General features: G+C 35.0%; 1 protein-coding gene across 8 annotated transcripts in view; it reads left to right on the top strand.

The window, feature by feature from the left end:
- Positions 1 to 24140, top strand: part of LOC123530691 (integrin beta-PS-like) — a 51398-nt gene extending 27258 nt beyond the window's left edge. For 2 of the 8 annotated variants that reach the window (XM_053517339.1, XM_053517338.1), the window contains exons 8-22: positions 2952 to 3038; positions 6379 to 6462; positions 8481 to 8558; positions 9011 to 9196; positions 11157 to 11233; positions 12044 to 12251; positions 13050 to 13189; positions 13894 to 14057; positions 16040 to 16146; positions 17327 to 17416; positions 18046 to 18187; positions 19460 to 19576; positions 19996 to 20162; positions 20876 to 20959; positions 22941 to 24140. In XM_053517339.1, coding sequence (XP_053373314.1) covers positions 2952 to 3038; positions 6379 to 6462; positions 8481 to 8558; positions 9011 to 9196; positions 11157 to 11233; positions 12044 to 12251; positions 13050 to 13189; positions 13894 to 14057; positions 16040 to 16146; positions 17327 to 17416; positions 18046 to 18187; positions 19460 to 19576; positions 19996 to 20162; positions 20876 to 20944 — 1716 coding nt within the window. In that variant the 3' untranslated portion in view covers positions 20945 to 20959; positions 22941 to 24140. Of the gene's footprint in view, positions 1 to 2951; positions 3039 to 4209; positions 4294 to 6378; positions 6463 to 8480; positions 8559 to 9010; positions 9197 to 11156; positions 11234 to 12043; positions 12252 to 13049; positions 13190 to 13893; positions 14058 to 16039; positions 16147 to 17326; positions 17417 to 18045; positions 18188 to 19459; positions 19577 to 19995; positions 20163 to 20875; positions 20960 to 22940 lie in introns of all 8 variants that reach the window. The other 6 variants (XM_053517337.1, XM_053517336.1, XM_053517340.1 and 3 more) reach the window with 3 other exon arrangements.
- The last annotated feature ends 509 nt before the right edge of the window (positions 24141 to 24649 follow it).

Raw genomic sequence — 24649 nt, 5'->3', positions numbered from 1 at the left:
AACACAATAGAGACCACATTTTGCTATCAATTTTAATCAAACTTGCACACAACTTGTATTGGTATAATATCTCAGTTCCTTTTGAAAACTGGCCAGATCTGATCATAGGTTCCAGAGTTGTGGCCACTTAAAGGGCCAAAATTTGCTATTTTTGGCTTGCAAACACGATAGAGACCACATTTTGCAATCAACTTTAATCAAACTTGCACACAACTTGTATTGGCATAATATCTCGGTTCCTTTCGAAAACTGGCTAGATCCCATCATGGGTTCCAGAGTTGTGGCCCCTTAAAGGGCCAAAATTTGCCATTTTGGCTTTTTCAGCCATATAGATACTTCATTTATGGTTTGATTTGATACAAAATTGCAAAATATTTTCAACAGCAATAAATTTTGGATTCCATGATGAATCTGTCAGATTCAATCATAGGTTCCAGAGTTAAGGCCCCTGATTGATCCCTGAAAGAGCCAAAATTTGTTATTTTTTACCTTGTGAACATGATAGAAGTGACATTTTATATTTGATTTTAACCATACTTACACACAACTTAAGTCACAATAAGATCTCGGTTCCTTTTAAAAACCTGCTAGATTCTTTCATGGGTTCTAGAGTCACTGCCTCTGAAAGGGGCAAGATTTTCAATTTTGGCCCTTTCAGCCATATAGAGGTTTCATTTATGCTTTGATTTGATACAGACTTGCACAGAATGATTATCTTGATGATCTATAGGCCTGGATTGAAACTGGATCATGTCGGGTCAAAAACTAGGTCACCAGGTCAAATCAAAGGAAAAGCTTGTTAACACCCTAGAGGCCACATGTATGAACCTATTTTCATGAAACTTGGTCAGAATGTTTATCTTGATGAGTCCTATGTCAAGTTCAAAACTGGGTCATACGGGGTCAAAAATTAGGTCACCCGGTCAAATCAAAGGAAAAGTTTGTTAACACTTGAGGCCACATTTATGACCCTATCTTCATGAAACTTGGTCAGAATGTTTATCTTGATGATTCCTAGGCCAAGTTCGAAACTGGGTCATATGGGGTCAAAAACTAGGTCACCTGGTCAAATCAAAGGAAAAGCTTGTTAACACTCCTGTTCATTTGATGTGCATAAAACTTGGTCAGAATGTTTGTCTGCATGAAATATCATATGAATTTTTATCTGGGTCATGTCAGGTCAAAAACTAGGTCACCAGGTCAAATCAAAGAATAAGCTTGTTTACACCCTAGGGGGGCACGTTTATGATTCTTTCTTCATAAAACTTCGTTAGAATGTTTGTTATCTGAAGTCTTAGATGATTTCAAATCTGGGTCATGTGGGGTAAAAAACTAAGTCAAATCAAAGAAAATGCTTGTTTACACTCAAGAGGCCACATTTTTTGGTCCAATCTTAATGAATTGGTCAGAATATTTGTCTCCTTGAAATCATGAGGTAAAACATGTTTACACTGTCATGGCGTGTTACTCAGGTGAGCGTCCTAGGGCCATCTAGGCCCTCTTGGTAGACTATTTTGACTATTTGAAATTTTAGATCCTTTTTAAGAGTAAAAGAATGATAGACATACATTGATTAGTAAAAAGTAACATTATTGTACTGTATCATGGGACCGACTTCATAAGCACTTCAGGTCTGACATTTAGACAGCTTAATATGTTTTTGCTCCGTCATTCTTAAATTTGCACAGATTTTGATAAAATGTTGCATATATATTCATTCTGCAGGTACATACAGCTCATAAAAGTTCTTTTGTAAATTTGCTCAAAGCAAAGTTAAAACAAAATTGACTGAAATACTGTTGAAAAACGGTGTTAAACTCAAAACAAACAAAACCCGCCCGCTTAGCTCAGAAGTAAGAGCGTCGGTCTACGGATCGCGGGGTCGCGAGTTCGATCCTCGGGCGGGGCGTGTGTTCTCCGTGACTATTTGATAAACGACATTGTGTCTGAAATCATTAGTCCTCCACCTCTGATTCATGTGGGGAAGTTGGCAGTTACTTGCGGAGAAAAGGTTTGTACTGGTACAGAATCCAGGAACACTGGTTAGGTTAACTGCCCGCCGTTACATAACTGAAATACTGTTGAAAAACGGCGTTAAACCCAAAACAAACAAACAAAACAAACAAACAAACGAATAATTTTGTTTTTATGTCATAGTCTAGTTTTAGGGTTTAAATAATAATGGATACAGGCGCATACTATATTATTGTGAACCTGGTAAGATCAGTGTGTTAGTACATTATTTTTAATCTCATAAGAACAATATGTGACTATAATTGTGAACTACATTATTGTGAATCTAATTAGAACAATGTGTGACTACATTATTTTGAACCTGATAAGAACAATGTATGACTACATTATATGAACCAAACAGTGCGTGACTACATTACGAACCTGGTAAAGACATGGTGTGACTACATTATTGTGAACCTGGTAAGAACAATGTGTGACTACATTATTGTCACATGTGAGCCAAACAATGTGTGTCTACATTATTGTGAGCCTGGAAAGAACATTGACAACATTATTATGAACTACATTATTGTGAACCAGGTGAAACAATGTATGTCTCCATGATTGTGAACATGGTAAGATCAGTGTGTGATTACATTATTGTGAACCTGTTGAGAACAGAGTTTGACTACAGTATTGTAAACCTGGTAGAAACGCTATGTGACTACATTAGTGTAAACCTGGTAAGAACAAAGTGCGACATATTATTGTGAACCAGGTAAGAACAATGTGTGACTACATTATTGTGAACCTAGAAAAAATCATTGACAACATTATTATGATCTACATTATTGTGAACTAGGTAAAGCAGTGTCTGCCTATGTTATTGTGAACATGGTAAGATCAGTGTATGACTATATTATTGTGAATCTGGTAAGAACAATGTGTGACTATATTTTTGTGAACATGTTAAGAACAGTTTAATTTGATTATAGGAGTATGTAAGAAAAGCACGTGTATCCGGTAATCTGGATGCCCCCGAGGGAGGATTTGATGCTATCATGCAGGCTGTGATGTGTAAGGTAAGAATTCAGTCATTTCTTTTGTCAGGAAAGTATTTGAAACTATTTTAAACAGATTTGAAGAAAAAATAAGTAAATTTTTTCTAGAATTAAATTGAGACTTTGCAATTTTGAACTTCATGGTTCTTTACATAAACTGATAAATGTTGACTTGAAGGCATTTTTGTTATATATACACACATGGACAACCCATTTGAAATTATAAGAAAGTGTTGGAGCTTTTAAAAAATTCATAGTAGAATATTATTCTACATTTATCATGAATATAGACATTAAGCATTTTAGGATGATATTATTACTATGCATCTATTCAATAAAACTGTGTAACCAATATTAGACATTCTGACTGTTTCTGTCAAGAATACTACACTCAGACTTCGCTCGCTAGAACTGGACGAGACCCGCAGAATTTGTTCGAGTTATCTGTAGTAAATTATACATTGCATAGGGACTTTGCTGGGACCTGACAAGTTCGAGTGAAGGGTGATGATCGAATTATCTGAGTCCAAGTGAATGACGTTTGACTTCATATCCGTTTTTCTGCTCTCATTTTAACAAAATAAAAATACCCTTAATAGCCTGTCAGGATACTAGCAGCTTTTCACTATTTGTAAGCTCATTTCTTGCATATTGTCAACATTGGCAGAAATTCTGATGACCTCAGCTTTGCCTTGGTGGACAGTATTCTGCTGATGTTATCAGTATTCAGTGCCTTACTTACGGCAATGTTATAGCAAGCTTGAAGAAAGGACTGCTTTACTGTAATGCGAGTTTAGTTCTATACATGATGCTTTTCAAAACGTTCGCCGCAGGTTTATACCCTGGATGCCACTTTGTGACAGGGAGATAAACAGCACGGCTGAACCGATTGATCAATAGTATTAATAAAAATTAATGATCACTTAAAATGCATAGACTGGTGTCCAGTATTTTCCGGTGATCATATTTTTAAAAGATATATTTTTGAAAGAAAATGCAAAAAAAAAAGTATAATTCTTAAAAGACATAGCTGCAGATAAAAGGAAATTATGCCACTGCGATAATAAATAGAATGTGACTTCACAAGCCTAAAACTGATACTGCATTCAGTACTTTCTTTGTTTCTCAAGCTGTCTTTAAGACATTGCTTTGCTCTTGTTATTTATATTAATGCAAATCTTGTCATACTTAGAATCATATTGGTTGGAGAGATGTTTCACGTAAACTTCTCCTGTTTTCAACTGATGCTGGTTTTCATTTTGCTGGGGATGGAAAGGTTTGTTAAAAAGTAGACTATTCCCAGAATGCTGTTTACCCCAGAATGCATTACCCAGAGTGCAAAACTACCCAGAATGCAACCACATCTACCCAGAGTGCATCATAAGTTGCATTGTGCTATATTGTACTTTATAATGGAAATCCTTGTGAAAATATGAAAAATAAATGTTCCCAAAAAAGGACAGAAGGAAATATTTGACTCTTACAAAATCATATGCATTGTTTTCATAATTATGTGATATATATATTTTAATTTTAGATATAATGGAATGCATTCTATTTGTATGTGGATATCTTTGGCTAGACAGTCGTTGTTTTGACATCTGTTTATTTCAGTTCATTAAGTGTATTACATTCGCAAGGGTTTCCAGTCACTAACTGTATGTCTTGTTTGCTTGAGTTTCAGATAACTGTCGCATGTGAAATGAGAATTCTTTGATCCTGTATTTCAGCAGAACAGATGAATGCTTCCACTCTAAAATATTTTAACCCAGATATCATTAGTCCTGAATGCATAACATACACTGAGAATATATTAATAATCAGAATGTACTTACATAGCATGAGGACATCGTGTGTGGTGTTGAGACATCTATCATCATGTTTCAGCACCTAGATGTGACCTTTCTGTGGGCATCCACTTAAGTTTGAACTTTCTGTGGACTCCACCTAAATTTGACCTCTGGGCATCCACCTAAGTATGACCAAACTGTGGGCATCCACCTAAGTATGACCTTTCTGTGGGCCCCACCTAAGTATGACCTTTCTGTGGTCTCCACCTAAATATGACCTTTCTGTATGGGCTCCACCAATGTATGACCTTTCTGTGAGCTCCACCTAAATATGACCTTTCTGTGAATTCCACCTAAATATGATCTTTCTGTGGGCACTATATGAATGTGACCTTTCAGTGGACTTCTGGGGTCCACCTAAATGTTAACTTTCTTTGGGCTCCATCTAAATATGACCTATGTGACATCCACCTAAAGTGACTTTGGTGGAGTCTACCTAAATGTGTCCTTCCTGTGGGATCCGTATGAATTTCAAAGGCTTGTCTTTAGTGTTTGTATAAATATAACCTGCTGAAAAAAAAAATCAGAAATATTCAAAATAGTTCAAAAGTTTTTTTTCAGATTGCAGACATATATTCTTTTTCTGTTCATATAGTTGCTTTGAACTTTGCAAATTTTAATTTTAATTTAAATTTGAATATTTCTTGTTCTACACCTTCCGTCCTTTCTGTGAAGTATTCAAACTTTAAACAAACTGACCTGCTTCTTAAATGAAACAAATCTAAATAACTGACTTTATACTGAAGTTCTTTTCAAAGTTCTTATGCCATGGAGTAATCAGGAATAGCAAGATAAGAAAACTTTGGCAGCAGCAAGTATGAAATAAAGTTTAAATTTCGTATTAAAAAAACCATGTCATAAATCAGAAATACTTCACAGATAGACCCTTGTGAATATCAACTATTCCTTAAAAATGAATTCACTGAAAACATTTCAACCTTTCCCACTGCCTGTATAGTATTGAGGTCACAATGAGCAGTGTAGACTTGCAGAAGAGGGAAAGGTTGGAAGTTTGTATCTCTTGACTATAAACATGGCCGTATTTGTTATATGTTTCTATACTGTTTTGGACATGTGAAGTTAAAGCCACTGATGTAATAGTAGGGAAGTTAACAACAGTCTTAAGAGTTTCTTAAGCATTTCTTAAAGAATGACCAGTATTTTTTCTTCATTATTTCCTAAAATTAATTCATTGTCAGAACATAGATATATCTATTTAAAAGTGGCAATTTAATAAATTACACTTTCAACTCTGTATTTATGAAAAAAGAAATCTGACACATGAAATTTTAATTAATTTCTTGAAAATGAATGAATCTATAAACTTAAAAGTATAGAGAACAGACATGATAGATACATGTATGTAAGTGACAAATACTGCCATGTTAATACCTGTGCTAGTGTTATCCTTGAATGTCTGTATGTACGCTTGCTTCCTACCTGTTGTCCTAGAGACAGGGTAATGATGTCATTTGGTTGCTATGCATGTATTGTGGTTGCTATGGTTACAGAATCAGATTGGTTGGAGAGATCAAGCACGTAAGATGTTACTATTTTCTACCGATGCAGGATTTCACTTTGCCGGAGATGGAAAGGTATAAATTGATCATATAAGGAAAATATGTGGCACAATTTGGAAAAAAAAAATATATATGCTTATAAAGCTTTAAAGTGCTTAGTGATTTATGAATAATTTGTAATCAAAAATACTGTGAATAATCTAATTATATATGCTCAAATGTTTTTTTGTTTTTTCCAATACATCTTTTTTTCTGGAAATACTAAGTCATTGATTTTGACCTTGGAACATAGAATGAGTGCGAATTTAGAATTTGAGCCATGCCATGGGAAAACCAACATAGTGGGTATGTGACCGGCATGGATCCAGACCAGCCTGCGCATCCGCACAGTCTGGTCAGGATCCATGCTGTTCGCAAATAGTTTCTCTAATTCCAATAGGCTTTAAAAGCGAACAGCATGGAGCCTGACCAGACTGCGCAGATGCGCAGGCTGGTCTGGATCCATGCTGGTCGCATACCCACTATGTTGGTTTTCTCATGGCATGGCTCATTTTTTTTTTAAATTTAGTTTTATGGTTTGAATGAACCAAGAAATCCATGAAAATTAATGCCTCAAGAATACTAATAATTTTACAACAGTACCTTTTGACTGTAGAGATGGCTTGAAACTACTTAATTTTTTGCAAAAAATGATATTGAACTTTCTTTATTAGTCATTTATTAGTGCAATAGATATTTAAATTAAATTTAGTTCTGTGATATAAAATATGTTAGCCATCCCATATACTGATATTACATTGGAAACCAGGGGTAACATGGCTCACAACTTCATTGAACCACAGTCACTGTAAAAGTAATGTAATTAGAATTTACCTAGTAATATTAGTGATAAGCAGTCAGGGGTGTAACTGTTTCAAGTTATCGCAGTTTAAAACCCATCTGAGTTATTGGTTAAACTTCCATAACTTGTTTCAGTTATCATAAAATATTACAAAGCCCTCCTGTGCCAATTCCTCATTTTGAAAGAGACTAATGCAATTATTTCCTGAATCCTTGACCTTTTATCTTTCCAGCTATGCAGAAAATTTTTTTAGGCAAGGCTGATAAAGTTTTACGCAAAAGCTTTAAAGCTATAAAACTCTTAATATCTCATTATTATCCCATTATGCTTATCAGGTCATGCTCGGACTAAAAGAGAATTTGATTAACCTCAGTTTGCTACTAATTTCACTTTAAAGGTCACTTTGTGAGAACAGCAAAAAGACTTTTTTTAAATAACTTACCTGAGTTAACTATATTTTATAACTAATACAGGTTATAAAATGCTTGAAAAAGTAACTGAAATAGGTTACATAACTTAAAACAGTGACACCCCTGACTGATAAGATAGCCACATTTTAAGAGTGATGTGAAAAAAGCCACAGGCAAAAGAGCCAGATGAAAAAAAATCAAAAGAATAGCCATACGAAAAAAAGCCACTTTCATGAATAGTAGCAAATGGTGATTGGTGAGGTGGCCCCTGAAACTTCTAATAATGGTAAATAGTATAAAAGATTGCACAGTTTTTAAAGACAGTCTCAAGGAAACAGTTGATTGTGTTTTGTATTAAATTTATTCTGTTAGATAAAGTCATTGTACTGTGTCCCCAGCCTGAAGACTTCTGAGAGATTGAAAAAAGAACATTTATCACAAAATTGTAATAATGGCAAATTTTCTAGACTTGCTGTTAAAAGTGTACTAACATTCTTGCTCAGTGGAGAAAATCTTTTTTTTGTATTATTGTAAGTAATGAACATCCACACTAATTTGTTGTAAACTAAAGTAACTTTTATTGTAGATCCTTATTTATTATTAAAATTTTGTGTATTTATGGATGATTTTAATGAATGGTTTTAAATTATATGTTTACACATTGATATTTGAAAATTAAACTGCATATAATTAATGTTAACAAATTAAATTTTGTATATTAACTTGACAGTTATTAAATTTAAAATGTTCTTATTAAAGAATTGTTTTTATTCTCATAAACTTAAATTACTTGTGTTTGTTTCCTGTTCAGCTACAGTCACATTGTATTCTTTCTTTGATAGCTTGGTGGTATTGTTAAACCCAACGACGGCTTATGTCACCTTGGTAACGATGGAAAATACACAGAGGCTGAGAACCAGGTATTGCTAAAATTTCTTTTTACTACTTGAGTAACAGTATACATTATTTTTTAACATAAGAATGCAGATTGATACCATATTATCTGAATGATTATAACTTTGTCTAAATAAAGAATGTAAATACAGTGACATGTATCAGTAATGATGGAGTTTGATTGAGTGATACTACCAAAAAAGTATTTAGTATACCAAAATTAGAAAAAACTGCTTTTTAGTGTATTCTTGAATATATTGAGAATCTGACAGGAGGCATAGCTAAATATTTTCAAAAATGTACCAGTCTTGGTTATTTAATTATTAAGAAACGAGGGCAGGCTCTCTGTGAATTTCAGTACAATTCAGAATGTCTTTTTTCAGAGCAAATTGTATCTTTACTATAACTGTGTTAAAAACTTCCATTATATCAGTAAAACAATGCTGCTTTTCTAGTTTCTATTACTCCTGTGTTTCAGGATTATCCATCAGTCAGTCAGATTTCCACCAAGATCCGTGAGAACAGCGTTAACATGATATTTGCTGTCACAGAGGACCAACTTCCTGTCTACAATAGATTGAGTAAATATATTGAAGGGTCAGAGGCAACCAAATTGGCTAACGATTCTTCCAATATTGTACTGGTCATTGAACAAAATTATAAGGTGTGTAGCATTCATTACTTTATTAGGCTAAAAAGAAGAATTATCTGGATAGTTCTTTTCAAAAATTCATTTTTACAAACAGGGTACCGTAATCATACGAGTATAGGTCGCACTCATGTATAAGACGCAGTGAAAAAATATCAACAGATTTCTGGAAAAATGCTTACACCCATGTATTGGTAGATAAAAAAGACAGTCTTTTGTTCTCGATTGTCCATATTTAAATTAAAACTACATGTATTTAAACTGGGAATTTTTCTCATGTTCATTAACTGCAATATCACAAAAGGAATGTCAATCAATTTTTATAAACTTACAAAATCCTTAGGGTAGTATGAGTTGCAATTTATCTCATAAAATTCACTTATCCGAATTTGTTTGTCGAAAATTCTCTATAGTTTCGGACATGAACTTGCCGACTTTTGAATCATTGTTAAGTTTTTTTTGCATGTTGTGCAAGTATTTAAATTGAAAAGCATAAACTCTGTTTAAGCACTGAACTGCCGCATCCTGTGATCGCTCCATAAATATTGAGACCAGCGAAAACAAAAGTACACTTTGGCAGGTGGCGGTAAAAAGACGTAATTTTAAGACTGGTTTGCATATTGTTTTGAACACTATGGATCAGCGACTTTAGACTAAAATCTTGCATGCACATGTTTACATTTGCCTCCGGGTATGATTAAACGGTTAATTGTTTGCAGATTTTGACAGTAGGTAGTAAGATAAGTAATGCCCGGTGCATGCATTTCTCGGTGAACAAGGGGATTATAGACAACTATCAAAATCATATTTAAAAACTAGAGTATTGATTTCCAGGCTACTTGATACAGTGTTTCAAGTATTTTATTGTAAAATTTGTGAAAACACGTTGGGAAAGTTTTACACAGATTTTGTTAAAAATTTATTGATGAGTTACAGAAATGTGTTGTAAAATATATTTTAATGAAAAACAGCATTTATTTAGCTTAATCTTTTACGTTAGCTCTTAATTTTACTTTTATACAGAATTAATTTAAAACGATACCGGCTATTAGCTATACCCGAGTCATTGGTAGTTACTCCCCTTGAATTCTCTTCAATATAAAGGTACGCAGTGTAAACAAAGCTTTTCTTAATTTTTTGAGTTAGGGAAAAATTGTGGTCTTGTTCTATACCCATGTATAGGCCGCATCATCCTTCCTGACCAGAATCTCGGTAAAAAATGTGCGTCTTATACTCGTAGGATGATGGTATTGGTTTTGCTCATGTTGGTCTGTCCGCTGGTGGACAGATCAAATACCTGCAGAACACTTATGTCTACAGTTCTCAAACTTAACAGGATAATTGCCTGTGGCTTACAGATGACCTCTATTGTCATGGGATCAAAAGGTCAAAGGTCAGGGTCACAGTTTACTTGAGACTGAAAATTACATATTACCCTTCGACCTCTGACAGGCAGCCATAATGGCATATGTGTTTTACAAACAGATGTTGATCATTATAAAAAAAAGTAATGCATAATAATGCATTAGCATTAATATATTAAGCATTATCCCAAGCATGGTATTGACACTTTTATGTCACATGGCAGCTTTTCAGTTTTGATGATGGAGCAAATATCTAGGAACCCCTCAAGACATTTCAGGCCCAAGGTGTGTCCTGAGCAGAACCATCAATCTGACTTTAGATAGAAAGCTTCCTTGTATGAATGATTTCTACATTACTTGTGGAGTTCTGAAGTTAAGGGAAAATACTTTGAAGTAAGGAGAATTTGCATATTCATTTTTCCAGGTCTGGGATATTTCAGGACTTGTGCTGTTTTCAGAATTTTGGCTGCCAGAATTTCCCTATATAATTCAATTGAAAAAGAACATTTCAGGCTTTAGAATATAGATTTTCAGGCTTTTGTTTTTACTCAATCCCAGGCATGTAAATTTTCAAGCTACAGTACTAAGACATTCTTCATTTCATTACACAGAGAATCACCTCTAAAGTACAGATGAACACACAGTTTGCTGAAAATATAACAGTCAAGTTCAAGAGCAGATGTAAAGGGTAAGGATGCTTTGTTAGTGTAGGGATGTTTTTATCAAAGTGTGATAAATTTGCAGCTAATAGATGTTGAATTATCAACCAGTGCTCAATCAGTTTTCAAAATAAGGGCAAATGATCAAGTCTGGGTTGCAGGACAGTGGGTGGGGCAGGTTGAAGGACAGTGATTGGGGCAGATTGCAGGACAGGGGGTGGGGGGCAGGTTGCAGGACTGTGGACTGTGGGAGGGGCCGGTTGTAGGACAGGGGATAGGGAAAGTTGTAAGAAGATATTAGGTAGGGCAGGTTGCAGAACAGTGGGAGGGGCTGGTTGTAGGACAAGGGATGGGGCAAGTTGTAAGACATTAGGTAGGGCAGGTTGCAGAACAGTGGGAAGGGCTGGTTGTAGGACAAGGGGGCAGGGTAGAAATGATATTCTTGATAGTGAGTGTCTGAAGACAACTGCCAAAGAAAACCAACATTTTTACCATGACTGATGAATGCTTGATCATTTTCAGTGTAGCCACACAACATTTTGTTATTTGAATGATTTCAGCATGAGAAGTTCAAGTGATGGTGTGGGTCTTTAACAATGCAATTCTGCAGACTTACATGATTTTCCCTGGATCTTTATAGATTTACTTCAACATTTCACACTGTTAAGAATTTCTTGAATATGAAGGAACTTCTTTTACTGAGGGTTTGATTTTCTGTTGGCTGTAATTTCTGTCTGAACACTCGTATATTATATTGTACATAAACAAATATGTTTGGATATGATTCAGAAACATCCGTTATTGTTTTAGTTTATCGCCACCTTTCATTTATTTTTCAGTGGTGATCTGGTTGAAACAAATGTTTGTGAAGAACTGGCTATCGGAGATAGTGTGACTTTCGAGGTGTCTGTTTCCGTGGCTGATTGCCCCGCTGACCCCAGCAAACGCACCCGAACATTCTCGGTATACCCTGTCGGTCTGTCGGAGAAATTGGACATTACTCTGGACCTCATTTGTGAATGTGAATGTGAAACATCGGCCTTTGAGGTTTGTGTATTTGCTTATTTGTAGATATGTTATTCGTCTGGCTAAGGTAGAAGCGAAGCCATTAGTTTTATCAGCCAATGGCCAGTTGTTTCATTGACGATTGGAAAGAATATATAATGATCAAAGGCATAAGTCTCCAGCTGTTATTCCGTTGGTGATTTGTGTCTTGCACAGAACAATTTTAATTACTGATTTGAAGCCAGTGAGTATGGCGAGGTTAAATTAAAACAATTTTCAAAACAATTATACATTGGGGTTTTGAGAATTCATGCTTTGAAAGCTGGCTATACTTCTAGACGCGCTGTTGTTTAATTTTCCCCACTGTTAATTATATTTACGAAAATAAAACTCTGCAAGATATTATTGAGTCTCCTGTACAGAAATACCTGTAACAGATATATATTTGCTGATATATTGTTCTTTGATTATTTCACAAAAATTATTTCATGCTTAAATGAGCCACACCATGATAAAACCAACATATTGCGTTTGCGACCAGCATAGATTCAGACCAGCCTGTGCATCCATTGATTTTTGTCGCCATAGAAACAAAATGGCCGACATTTTCATCAAATAATCAAATGCTCATAACTTTCTTATCTTTGAGCCGACTTTGAAAATTCTTTCACTGTTTAAATGATTTAAGAAATTCTAGCAGATGAAATTAACATAAGAACATCGTTGCCTTTCCTTTAAGCTTACATGATTAAACTGTTTCTAAATTTTGGAAAATTTTGGTCAAAGGAAATTATCTGATATTACAGCACTTTGTTTTCAAAATGTCATTTTAAACTTCAGCAAAAGGCCAGTCCTAATTGTAATGGACAAGGAACGCTTGAATGCGGACAGTGTACATGTGATAAAGGAAGGTATGGGAAACAGTGTGAGTGTGACGGCTCACAAAGTACCAGTGACAAATCACTTGCTGAATGTATCAAGTAAGTTTTCTTGCTAAATGTCCATTGCTGAATTCTATATAAATGAAGTACTTTGTTAGTCTACAAGTCACTAGTTTACATGTTATTAATTTTGTTTTGGTTAAGTGGTCATAAGCAGTAATGGCCATTCACATATTATTCTTTTTTAACTTGATAAGCCTCAAGTTACAGAATCTGAATGTATATTTATGCTTGCTGGGAGATTTCTGAGCTAGTCCTACAGATCTGACCGCCTGTCTGCTTAGCTCAATAGGGAGAGTACAGATCTACAGATTGTGTAGTCATGAGTTTGACTCCTAGGCGATGCGTATATTCTCCATGATGATTGGGTAAAAAGACATTGCATCTTAAATCAGTTGTCCACCTTTGAAAAGACATAATGTCTGAAATCATTCTTCCTCTGCCTCAAATTCATGTGGAAAAGTTGGCATTAACTTGTGGAGAACAGGTTACTGGTACAGAATCCAGGAAAACTGGTTAGGTTAACTGCAGGCTGTTACATAACTGAAATACTATAGAAAGATGGCTCTAAACAGATCTCACATTGCAGTGGGAAGCATAAAAAATTTATTTAAAAAGAAAAAAAGACTGTAGCTGTGTAAGACTGACATTCAGTTATAGTTTAGAAAAGTTTTCTTCTTGCATAAAGTTTGATCAAATGTTTTTGTCCTGACCATGAGATTTATTGTTTTGTATTTTTACAGTCCCAACTCCACCAGTAATGTGATATGTTCAGGGCGTGGAGAATGTGTCTGTGGCGTGTGTGAGTGCTTCCCGCGACGTGCCCACTCGGCACAGAAATACAGCGGCAAATATTGTCACTGTGATGATTATTCCTGTAGCTACCATAACAACCAGCTTTGTGGAGGTATTGTTTAATGCTTGATTTTCAAAAGCTGTAGTAAAATTTGAAAACTTTTTATGAGCCGCGCCATGAGAACCAACATAGTTGCTTTGCGACCAGCATGGATCCAGACCAGCCTGCACATCCGCGCAGTCTGGTCAGGATCCATGCTGTTCGCTAACAGTTTCTCTAGGGGCCTCCGTGGCCGAGTGGTTAAGGTCGCTGACTTGAAATCACTTGCCCCTCATCGATGTTGGTTCGAGCCTCACTCGGGGCGTTGAATTCTTCATGTGAGGAAGCCATCCAGCTGGCTTACGGAAGGTCACTGGTTCTACCCGGGTGCCCGCACGTGATGAAATAATGCACGGAGGGGCACCTGGGGTCTTCCTCCACCATTAAAGCTGGAAAGTCGCCATATGACCTATCATGTGTCGGTGCGACGTTAAATCAAAAAAAAAAAAAAGAAAAAAAAAGTTTCTCTAATTGCAATAGTCTTTGAAAGCGACCAGCATGGATCCTGACCAGACTGCGCAGATGCGCAGGCTGGTCTGGATCCATGCTGGTCGCAAAGCCACTATGTTGGTTTTCTCATGGCGCGGCTCAAATGATTAAAAACTTTACATACAGGTATACCCAAATTTCCGAATTAAAAATTTTCAGTTGTTTACTATAGTAACAGCAAATTTCAAAGGAAGTGATTCTGTATGTAGTAGAAAGTTATCAGTAGTATAAACACTTTCATAGTCTGTATGTAGAAAGACTGCTGCATTAATAATGCAGTACAGTTTAAGGTACCAAATGGACATGTTTCACTAAAATAGTTTAATTTTAGATAAATTCAATGTAGAAAATTCTCATCAAATGAATAAATTTGACTGTTAAAGTGTATAAACGCTGTGTATGTAGAGCTGCTTTCACAATCATATGTCAAGTGTAACTGTCATTTGATAATAACATGGTTCACACAGGCCATGAAAAGTCCTTGAATTTGATGCCTACTCCTTGAAAACTACTTGAATTTTGTAACAGTCAGAAACTACTTGAAAACTACTTGAATTTAGGAAAAAACGTACAAAAGATGGCAAATAGTCCTTAAATTAGTCGGGTGCGAAGTGAAAACGGACAAACATTATAAACGGACCAAGATAAACTAAAAAACGATGAAAAAAAAAAAAAAACAACCATTACCGCCATTAGGGCCTGCCATGGAGTTGGCGATAGTACAGTACGGTTCTGTACTTTACGGGTTTTATGCTCTTTCAAGTAATTTTCACACTGTATAATTTATCAGCGATGTGTTGAACATAAATCTTGTGTTACATTGTTTAATTTTGTCCTAAATTGGGTTTAAATTGGCTATTTCATGTCTCAGCAACAGTGACATTGCACCCATTTTAGTCCTTGAAAATGGAGGAAAACTACTTGAAAACTCCTTGAAAACTACTTGAATTTTTTTTGGGAAAGTCTGTATGAACCATGAATAAAAACTTCAATTTTTTGTGGTAGTACACATTTATTCTGTGCGTAGGTGTACATGTGATAGGTGTATACTATTTTTAAACCTAACATGTAGAAAGGAAATATTTATACACACAAACATGTTAACTTTATGTTTAATTTTATGTTTACATACGTACTATGAAGTAATTGTTTATATTTTCAAAATTTGAGTTAGGTTCTTATGTCTTTAAGACGTAATATGACAGGAATTTGGCTGTTCTTTGCATCTGATCCATACACATCAACTTATTGGATGCTTTAACATGATATAGCTCTTGGTATTATAAAAAAAATTGATACTATGAAATCGGTAATATTCATGGGTACTAATTTTCATGGATTTCGTTGTTTGGGTCAGTCCCAGCAGTTCATTTATCTTGATAAAAGAGAATCCTCAAATTCATTTGATTGTGATTTTCACTGTTGCTAAGTTGATGCAGGGTTGGTTCTTGGCTCTGGCTTGAATAGTTTATTTAAATATTTATATGAATAACAATGTTACTTAGGTCACGGAAGATGCAGCTGTGGAGACTGTCTATGTGAGGAAGGATACGAGGGTGATGCCTGTGAATGTCCGATGTCCAACGCTACTTGCATGACAAGTGGAGGCGTGGTATGTTGAAATTATCTTTTTATATTAGTCTTCAGTACCCGGTACTACCGAACTGATGATTTAATAAATGATGATTTTGTAAATGGTCTGATTAAACGAAAGGGACAAGAAAGTCAAATAAAAGGGGAGCGGTGGTCTAGTGGTTAAGGTGTTGGCCGGCCATCCAGGGGATCATGGGTTTGAGCCCCACTGGGGTCACGATCATGCCTTCTCATATGACACTGGTTTTTCCAGGAAGCGGACTCAAGAGTGGTTCAAATAAGCTTGAAGCTTCATCACGAGCTATAATAAGTTAGTATAAACTTAAATAAAAACTGTTGACTGACTTCTTGTTAGGGCAGGATCATTTTAAATGTGGGACTAAACCTCTTCCCAGACAAAGCCTGTCTTGATGAGTTTTCAGTTAGTGGACTAACCTACTCATACCAATTTTTCTTTTTTTTTTCTAAACAAGAAAATTCTGACTTTAATATTAAATAGTGGCTGCTGATGATTACGTGTATGATTTTCTTTCATAAGTCCTTGAGGTCTCGGCGATATATGACCATTTTGTGTCGATTCACCGTAAAACCAAACTCACTCACTCACTCAAGTCCTTGAGGTGATGGACCCTTGTTGACAATCGGTAATTCCCCTTTCAGTTACTTATTCTCAGTATGTAGTTTCGACATTTTCCGGTTATCACCAAAACCATTCCCTGCATGAACTACATATACGGCTGAATAATGCCGAAATAGTGGACGAGAATATGAAATTGCATGGGAATTGCTAGAATGCCATAACGGGCCTATTGAATTAAAGGAATTGTGTTTATTCAAGTGTGGGGTGTAGTCTGCTTTGTGAAAATCTGCACTAGCTGTTTTGTTACACTCCTGCAGGAATTGTTTACGTAAGAAATCCTGTCAGTTGAACAAGCCACTAATTGCATGACTGGGTTTTATTTTTTACAGCTGCACAGTCAATTCCTCTTGTATAATAGTCCTCCAATTTGGAATATGTCCTTAATATTCTCAAAGAAATTTCTTGAATATGCTAGGGCTATTGTATGTTTCAAGCAGTACATGTTGTTACCGCAAAAGATTTATATCCTACAACATTTAAGTGTAGTTTTCACCTGTATGATGTAAGGTACATTATATCAGATTATTGATTTTTATTGCATAAAAACTTCTATTTATAGCTGTGTAATGGTAATGGTGTATGTGAATGTGGAGTGTGTAAATGTGATGCAGACAGCCATTTCAAAGGACCAACATGTGAAGAATGTCCGGTAGGTCAAATCTTCACTCTCTTGCTTATTTCTATCCCCTACTGCCAAACTGGGAGAGGGATATAGTAATGCAGTTTGTTTGTCTAATTGGTGGTATGACTCTAAGAAAGACAAAAAAAAATTACCACCACAGTGACTGTCTGAGACACTTAAAATGGTGCATAGCATATGTCTGCATCTTGCAGAATGTCACAGTTCAGGAATATAATTATGGATAAGGTGGATCAGACTGTAGAATTAGGATGGAATTTTGAAAATTTAAATATTAAATGTAATAGCACAGAAGATTAGATTGTTAGTTTGTCCAGTATTATTGTTCATCTGTTTTAACCTTTACCATGCTAAATTTCTAAAATGGACTGGTCTGTCATTATATTTTGGTAGTACCACTTTCTTATCAAAGGAATGTACACTGAAAATTTAATGACTGAATAGCCAACAGTGCAGACCATGGTCAGGCTGATCTTGGTCTGCTCTAGATGCAAAGGCAGAATCACTTGCCGCCAGCTGGCTAAAGGTTGAATAAATAACAGTTTCTGGAAAGTAATGTGTTTAGATTTAGTTTAAAGTTTTCATTAAAGAAGTTTGAACGATTTTAGATAAGTCAATGAACTTGTTTTATTTTTCAGACTTGCCCTGGAAAATGTCAAGAGAACAAGGATTGTGCCTTGTGTAAGGGGTTTCAGACTGGGGACTATACTACTGAGCAATGCCTAGAGAAGTGTGCCCATGTGACACCTGTTGACTCAATTGATGAAGATGAAGTCAATCGTAGGAAATATTCATTTTTGCCATATTACCAGTCTGTTTATCATGTTTCCCACCACACAGCGGTGTGGGAGACATATTGATTTACTCCTGCCTGTGTTTGTGTCCGTGTCCGTGTGTGTGTGTGTGTGTTTGTTACAATCTTGTCCGCACTCCAAGTCAAACACATCTGATCCGATCTTCACTGTGTTTGACAATAATTCCTCAGCCAGGTTGGATAACTATCCAAATCGGCCCAGGCACTTTGGAATTGTGGCCTTGAATTACCGAAAATTGCTCTATACACTGATGTCCGCACTCTAAGTCGAACAGTTCTCATCCAATCTTCACCAAACTTGAACAAAATGTGTTCGCCAATTAGTCCTCAGCCAGGTTCGATAACTAGCCAAATCGGCTCAGGCACTTTAAAATTATGGCACTTGAATTATCGAAAATTGCTCTGTACACTGATGCCAGTGATACATGTATTGGTGCATGGTTGACTCAGATACATAATGGAGAAGAAATGCCAATCTGTTATGATTAGGCAGTTGTGGGAGACATGTGCTTTTCTCAAAATCAGCTCTAGTTTCTATTGACATCTTTCACGGAATGGTATTTTCTGTATTACTACCAAAAAAGAAAAAGAGAAAGTCTCTGTTGCTCTTTGATTTTATAGCATCTTGTTTCTTACTGAAGGTATAGAATTTTGCTTTAATGTACTTTTGAATGTTTTCAGAATAGATTTGTGCACTTTTCCCAGTGTGTGAGCAGATAAAATTCCTATTTTCTTTATGAGTCTTTAAAATGCTAAATCCACAAATCCCTGCCCCAATGAAATGGGTAATTTGCAAAAAAAAAAAAAATATATGAGCCGCGCCATGGGAAAACCAACATAGTGGGTTTGTGACCAGCATGGATCCAGACCAGCCTGCGCATCCGTGCAGTCTGGTCAGGATCCATGCTGTTCGCTTTTAAAATCTATTGGAATTGGAGAAACTGTTAGCGAACAGTATCTATCCTGACCAGACTGCGCGAATGCGCAGGCTGGTCTGGATCCATGCTGGTCGCAAACCCACTATGTTGGTTTTCTCATGGCACGGCTCATATATTCTCTGCTGATAAATTACATGATTTTTCAGTGTTTGAGCTTGCTTGTTGGAAAACACCAGCACCAGTAAGTGTCTGATGAGAAATATAAAACGTCTCCCCATAGAGTTTCAAACCCTCAAGTTAGGATGTGATGTGGTTGGAGCATTTGATTGTTTTTATTAACATGAATGTTATAATTTTCAGGGAATGACCAGAAGAACATGTGTCAGTTCAGTGATGAGGAAGATGATTGTAGATATTTTTTTACCTACGAATATGTTGAGAACAACAAGGTTGTTGTCGAGGTGCAGAAAACTAAAGGTAAAGTATTTAATTGTTTTTGGCAAAAAGGGAGTTAAATCTTGAGATAGCTTTTAGTTTTCTTGACATCAGTTTTGTTTCTTTGTTACCTTTCACAATAGGTTTCAGCATTCTCATTTATAAATGATCTTGAATTAAGTATATATTATATTTATTGACAAATAAGTTAGTTAAGATGATATTAAATATTAGCACACACATTGTTGGCATCATTTGGAAAAAATTAGTGTATAACCTACAATATGCACATCTGTCACATGACAGTTTAGGTATACATGTATAAAATATTGAATATAGCACTTAAGTTTGATAAATTTTAAATTGATAGTGCATTCTATATATGTACGTTGAAATTAATAAATGTGTTTGATATTCCTTTGCAACGATGGCATTATCATAGTGTTGTATTTTAATGACAGTTTGTCCAGAGTCGGTGAACATTCTTGCCATTATTCTGGGTACTATCGGAGGTATTGTACTCGTTGGTCTCATCCTCCTACTCATCTGGAAGCTATGGACCACCATTCATGACAGAAGGGAATTCGCCAAGTTTGAGAAAGAAACACAGAATGCTAAATGGGATACGGTATGTTATAGATTCGTTTTTTGTTTTTTTTTCATGATAAAAAGACCATCGATAAAATGTTACCTGAGATTACTTAAAAGGAAGCTGATTAAGCAAGTTTTCATGATTATGTGAGGAAGTGAGCAGGTTTACAGGAATACTGCGAGTATGTATGCAGGATTCATTGTTATGCAAGGAAGTGAGCAGATTTCTACGAGTATGCGAAGATGTAAGCAGGTTTACAGGTCTGATTTTCCCCACTTACGCAGTGTTAATTTAAGTGAAGTTAAGTGAACGAAAGATTTAAAAAGAATACTAAATGCTTTTTCCATTTGATATTTAGATAACCTTTAGAAATTTGCTGCTTTGCTACAGTCAAACATGCATTGATTGGTCAGCCAAGGGGATGTAATGTTGCTTTTCAAAGCCAGGTGACTTCTAAAGTCTGGTTGATATTAAACCCTCCCAAAAAACCCATTTATTTGGTATTAGGTGACTGGCTGCCTAATGCAAGTGACTGCTTAATGCAGGTGGTTGCTTGGGCAGATTTGTCTGTGTTATATGAATTTTTACTTCAAAATTACTGGTATGATATATTGGATGTTGGACGATGTGCTGTCTGTTATTGCAACAGAAAGCATATAATGCTATTACTTTACATAGATTGTGTACATAATTATGTAGAATTTTACGTATAAGGCGATAGTGTATATATTTAGAATTATACATTCTAGGAAGGAAACCCACTTTACAATCCAGCGACCACAACATTTCACAACCCTGCATTTGATCAACCAAATTAGAACATTGAAATTAGTGTAAATAGAAACAAAAATATGCATTGTCTTTACACACTTATAATCTCAGTTTGCTATGTTTGACTCTCCTATTAATATGTGCATGGTCAGCACGTGAGCAAAATGTCTTTAATTATGCATTAATGATGAGAATTAATGATCTTGTGAATGTAAATCAGGGATTGGTTGCAAATTATTCCGTCTCGAAGTAGAGCTCGTCTTAAAAAATTACATTTGTGTACTTTTTAAGCATATACATGGTTGCTAGTCAAGAAATAGATGAAGAAATAAATGTTATAGATGAAGTCTGGGTATACTGAATGTAAGAAAAAATGTAAAAGTTATTTGTTAGAATTCTGTTCATGCCTTTTATTTGAAAAAAAACAATGAAAATTTTAGAAATGTTTTAATTTCAAGAAGTAGTTTCCTGTTTATCTAAATGACAAAAACTCTATAGCTTATTTTTGAACTTTAGGTCGTAATTTTTTTGTTTTTTTTAGGTTTCATACAATCATTTATCAGAAATAAAAAAAAATCTTCATCAAATGAAATCTAGCAATTAATTTACTTTTAATCGAATTTTATGGTGAAAGTGTGCAGGATTTTGCCGCATGGAAAGTCTACAATGTCTTGGAACAGTGAAGAGTTATTTGGCAACCATGATATGTATATGTTCCCTTTCTCACTCCTCTCTCTGCCTTTCTGATCTTTCAGTAACCTATAATTAAGATATCTTGTCTTTATCAATCACAAAAAAATGCATCCAGACTTATTTCAACTTCTTTAAACAATTCAGTTGTGATTTCTGTGTTGAAGCTCTTCCAGAATGGTTTGCAAAAGCTTTCTATACTCTCTTTGACTGAAAAAAAAAATGCAATTTTATCTATGTTTAGTCTCTGTAGTCCTTTGTAAGAAGGACATAAATTCATACTCTTCATAATGATTGTATTGAATCATATTTTAACAGTCTTGACATCATTGTGAGAATATCAAAAATGTGAATATCTTGAAAAATATATTATTGGAACTCTCTTAAATACTTAAATCCATTTTGATAGTAATTTTAATGTTAAAGGTGATGCTTGAACTTAAATTACAGTATTTTTAACTATTTTCAGTTAATAAAGTGACAGTATAGTTGAAAACAGATATAAGATCATGTGAATGTTGGAACATTTTTATGTGATTGTATAATGTTTAAACTAATTTTGACAGTATGATGAAACAGTCTTTTAATAGTTATTTCTGTTTTTGAAATAGTAGCCTAATGGTGCTGTGTTGATATTTTGAAATCATTTTCTTTTGTGGGAATACAATGTGGCAATTTTAGCCTAAACACCTATTTTACTGGACTATTAATGTTTTTATTTCAAGTTTAAGAAGTTATTTGTCAGTTTAAGTGAGATTACGTGGCCTCCTTATGCTATTTTGTTATTTTCAGGCTGCTAATACAGCAGTTAGAGAATGATGAAATTGTGTACAAAGAAGACAAAATGGCATAGAAATTGTCCAAATTCGTTACCTGTCCATTTCCTTTAAAAATAAAATAAATGAAATTTGATTTTGTTGGTTTGGGCTCAACCACGAAATATGACACAGAAAATTTGTCTACGACAAAATTAATTATTTCATAGTACCAAAGTAGAAAATCTCAGTAAATCTGTATAATAAATATAATGATACTGTTTAACACGTTTTACTATTAAATTATTTAATATTCTTTTTTTTTTTATCATATGAGCCGTGCCATGAGAAAACCAACATAGTGGGTTTGCGACCAGCATGGATCCAGACCAGCCTGCGCATCCGCGCAGTCTGGTCAGGCTCCATGCTGTTCGCTTTTAAAGCCTACTGGAATTGGAGAAACTGTTAGCGAACAGCATGGATCCTGACCAGACTGCGCGGATGCGCAGGCTGGTCTGGATCCTTGCTGGTCGCATACCCACTATGTTGGTTTTCTCATGGCACGGCTCCATTATTAATATTTTTATATTCATTTCAGGGAGAGAATCCTATCTATCAACAAGCCACATCAACATTTAAAAATCCAACATACGCCGGAAAATAGATCATCACTTTCACATCATGGCCGTTATGTCGCAATCTCTCTATCCATGGCATTATATTCAGTACTTTATATAACATGAACGGCTTCAACATGAAATATGAAGCAATCCTTGGGCAGTTTGCCTTGTTAGTGAAGATCTTTCAACATGAATTTAAGAATTAAACTGGAAGCCTGATAAAATGTTTGTTGGCTTGACAAGAAAATTACTTTGGAGATTATCCTAAGGATACATTCTTCTTTGAAAATTCAAGTGCTAATAATACTTTTGGACAGCTTATCATCCTAAAATCATAGGATGATATGTGTAATAAAGGAGGTTGTTTGTAAAATGATATGTTTGCAACATCGACTGGAGAAAACAGTTCTAAGATTATAAAAAAAAAGATTGTGTTTTAGACTATTTCAAGAACAGTTACTGTGATCATACTTTCAGGAAAGGTAACTCCTGCTAATTTGAGCATATTAGCATATTGTCATGGAAATCAGTTCAGTTTAATGAAAATTGACAAAATGAAATCATAGTCCCATCTTCATAACTTTTGGAAATAATGCATAGAAGCTCAATATAGTATATAACCAAAACCAAACCAAATTATTTAGGGTAAAATCCTGAATGTGTCGGACATTATGACATTATGAGTAGTACATCCTGGTTGAATAGTATGGTGAAAATATTGGAGTACTTTATACAAGTGATTTCATCCTTGAAAAGAAATTACATTGTACAAAAACAATCAGGAGACCTTCAGAACAAGAAAAAAAAACAACATAGGAGTTAAACAGATTTGGAACTACAGCCTCTGAAGAAGTTTTTGTTCAGCCTTTTGAGATTAATTGTAAAACAGCATATAGATATTGTTAGGGAAAAGGTGGTTGAACATCTCATAAATGTCTCATTGCTGTTAGGTCTTCTCATGATCGAGATCAAAGTAATTGTAAATAACAGGGATTGTAACTTGCTGTTTTATCATGAAGTATGACAGTAATTAACTTTTATCACACGGTAGATGCTGATTAATAAGTCAAGTAGCATTTGGTTCTCATAAGGGTTAGCAGGATTTTGTTTTGTGTTCTTTTGAAAGTTTCAGATCTGTTAATTTTTTTATGTGCAGTAATGCTTAATAGTGATTGACTGAACAAATGCAAGTCCATCTTAATTTTGTGTTCACATATAGTGATTTTTTATTTTACAAAAAAAAAAAAAATGCTACTAAATTTTGGAACTTATAGTAATACAGCTAAAGTGAGTATTTTGTGAGATGAGCTTCACCTTTCTCTGGGTACTGTACATTGCGTTGTATTTGTGAAGCCTTGCACGCTGTCTGTGTATATGAAGATCAGGAACTGCTTATCCTCCATTGAAGATTGAAGAGTAATGTTTAAAATATGGAGCAAAACTTGCAGCTTTTCTGGCCCGAACCAAGTTCATAAAAAAAGCTAATAATATCTGTCTGATGTTAAATATAAAAAAATGGAGTCATAAGGAAATTAGTTTTAAGTATATGGCTGTTGGAGGGCTTCACAAATGAAATATTAGGTATTCTTGAGCTATTGAACACATATTGTTTTAGATTGTAGTGTAAATCTTGTTGGTTTTACCTTTGTACATTTATATGGTAGCATAATGCTAGTGATATTAGGAC

The sequence above is a fragment of the Mercenaria mercenaria genome, chromosome 11 (assembly GCF_021730395.1).
Source record: "Mercenaria mercenaria strain notata chromosome 11, MADL_Memer_1, whole genome shotgun sequence".
Lineage (NCBI taxonomy): Eukaryota > Metazoa > Mollusca > Bivalvia > Venerida > Veneridae > Mercenaria > Mercenaria mercenaria.
This window is presented reverse-complemented; position numbering and strand designations above follow the sequence as displayed.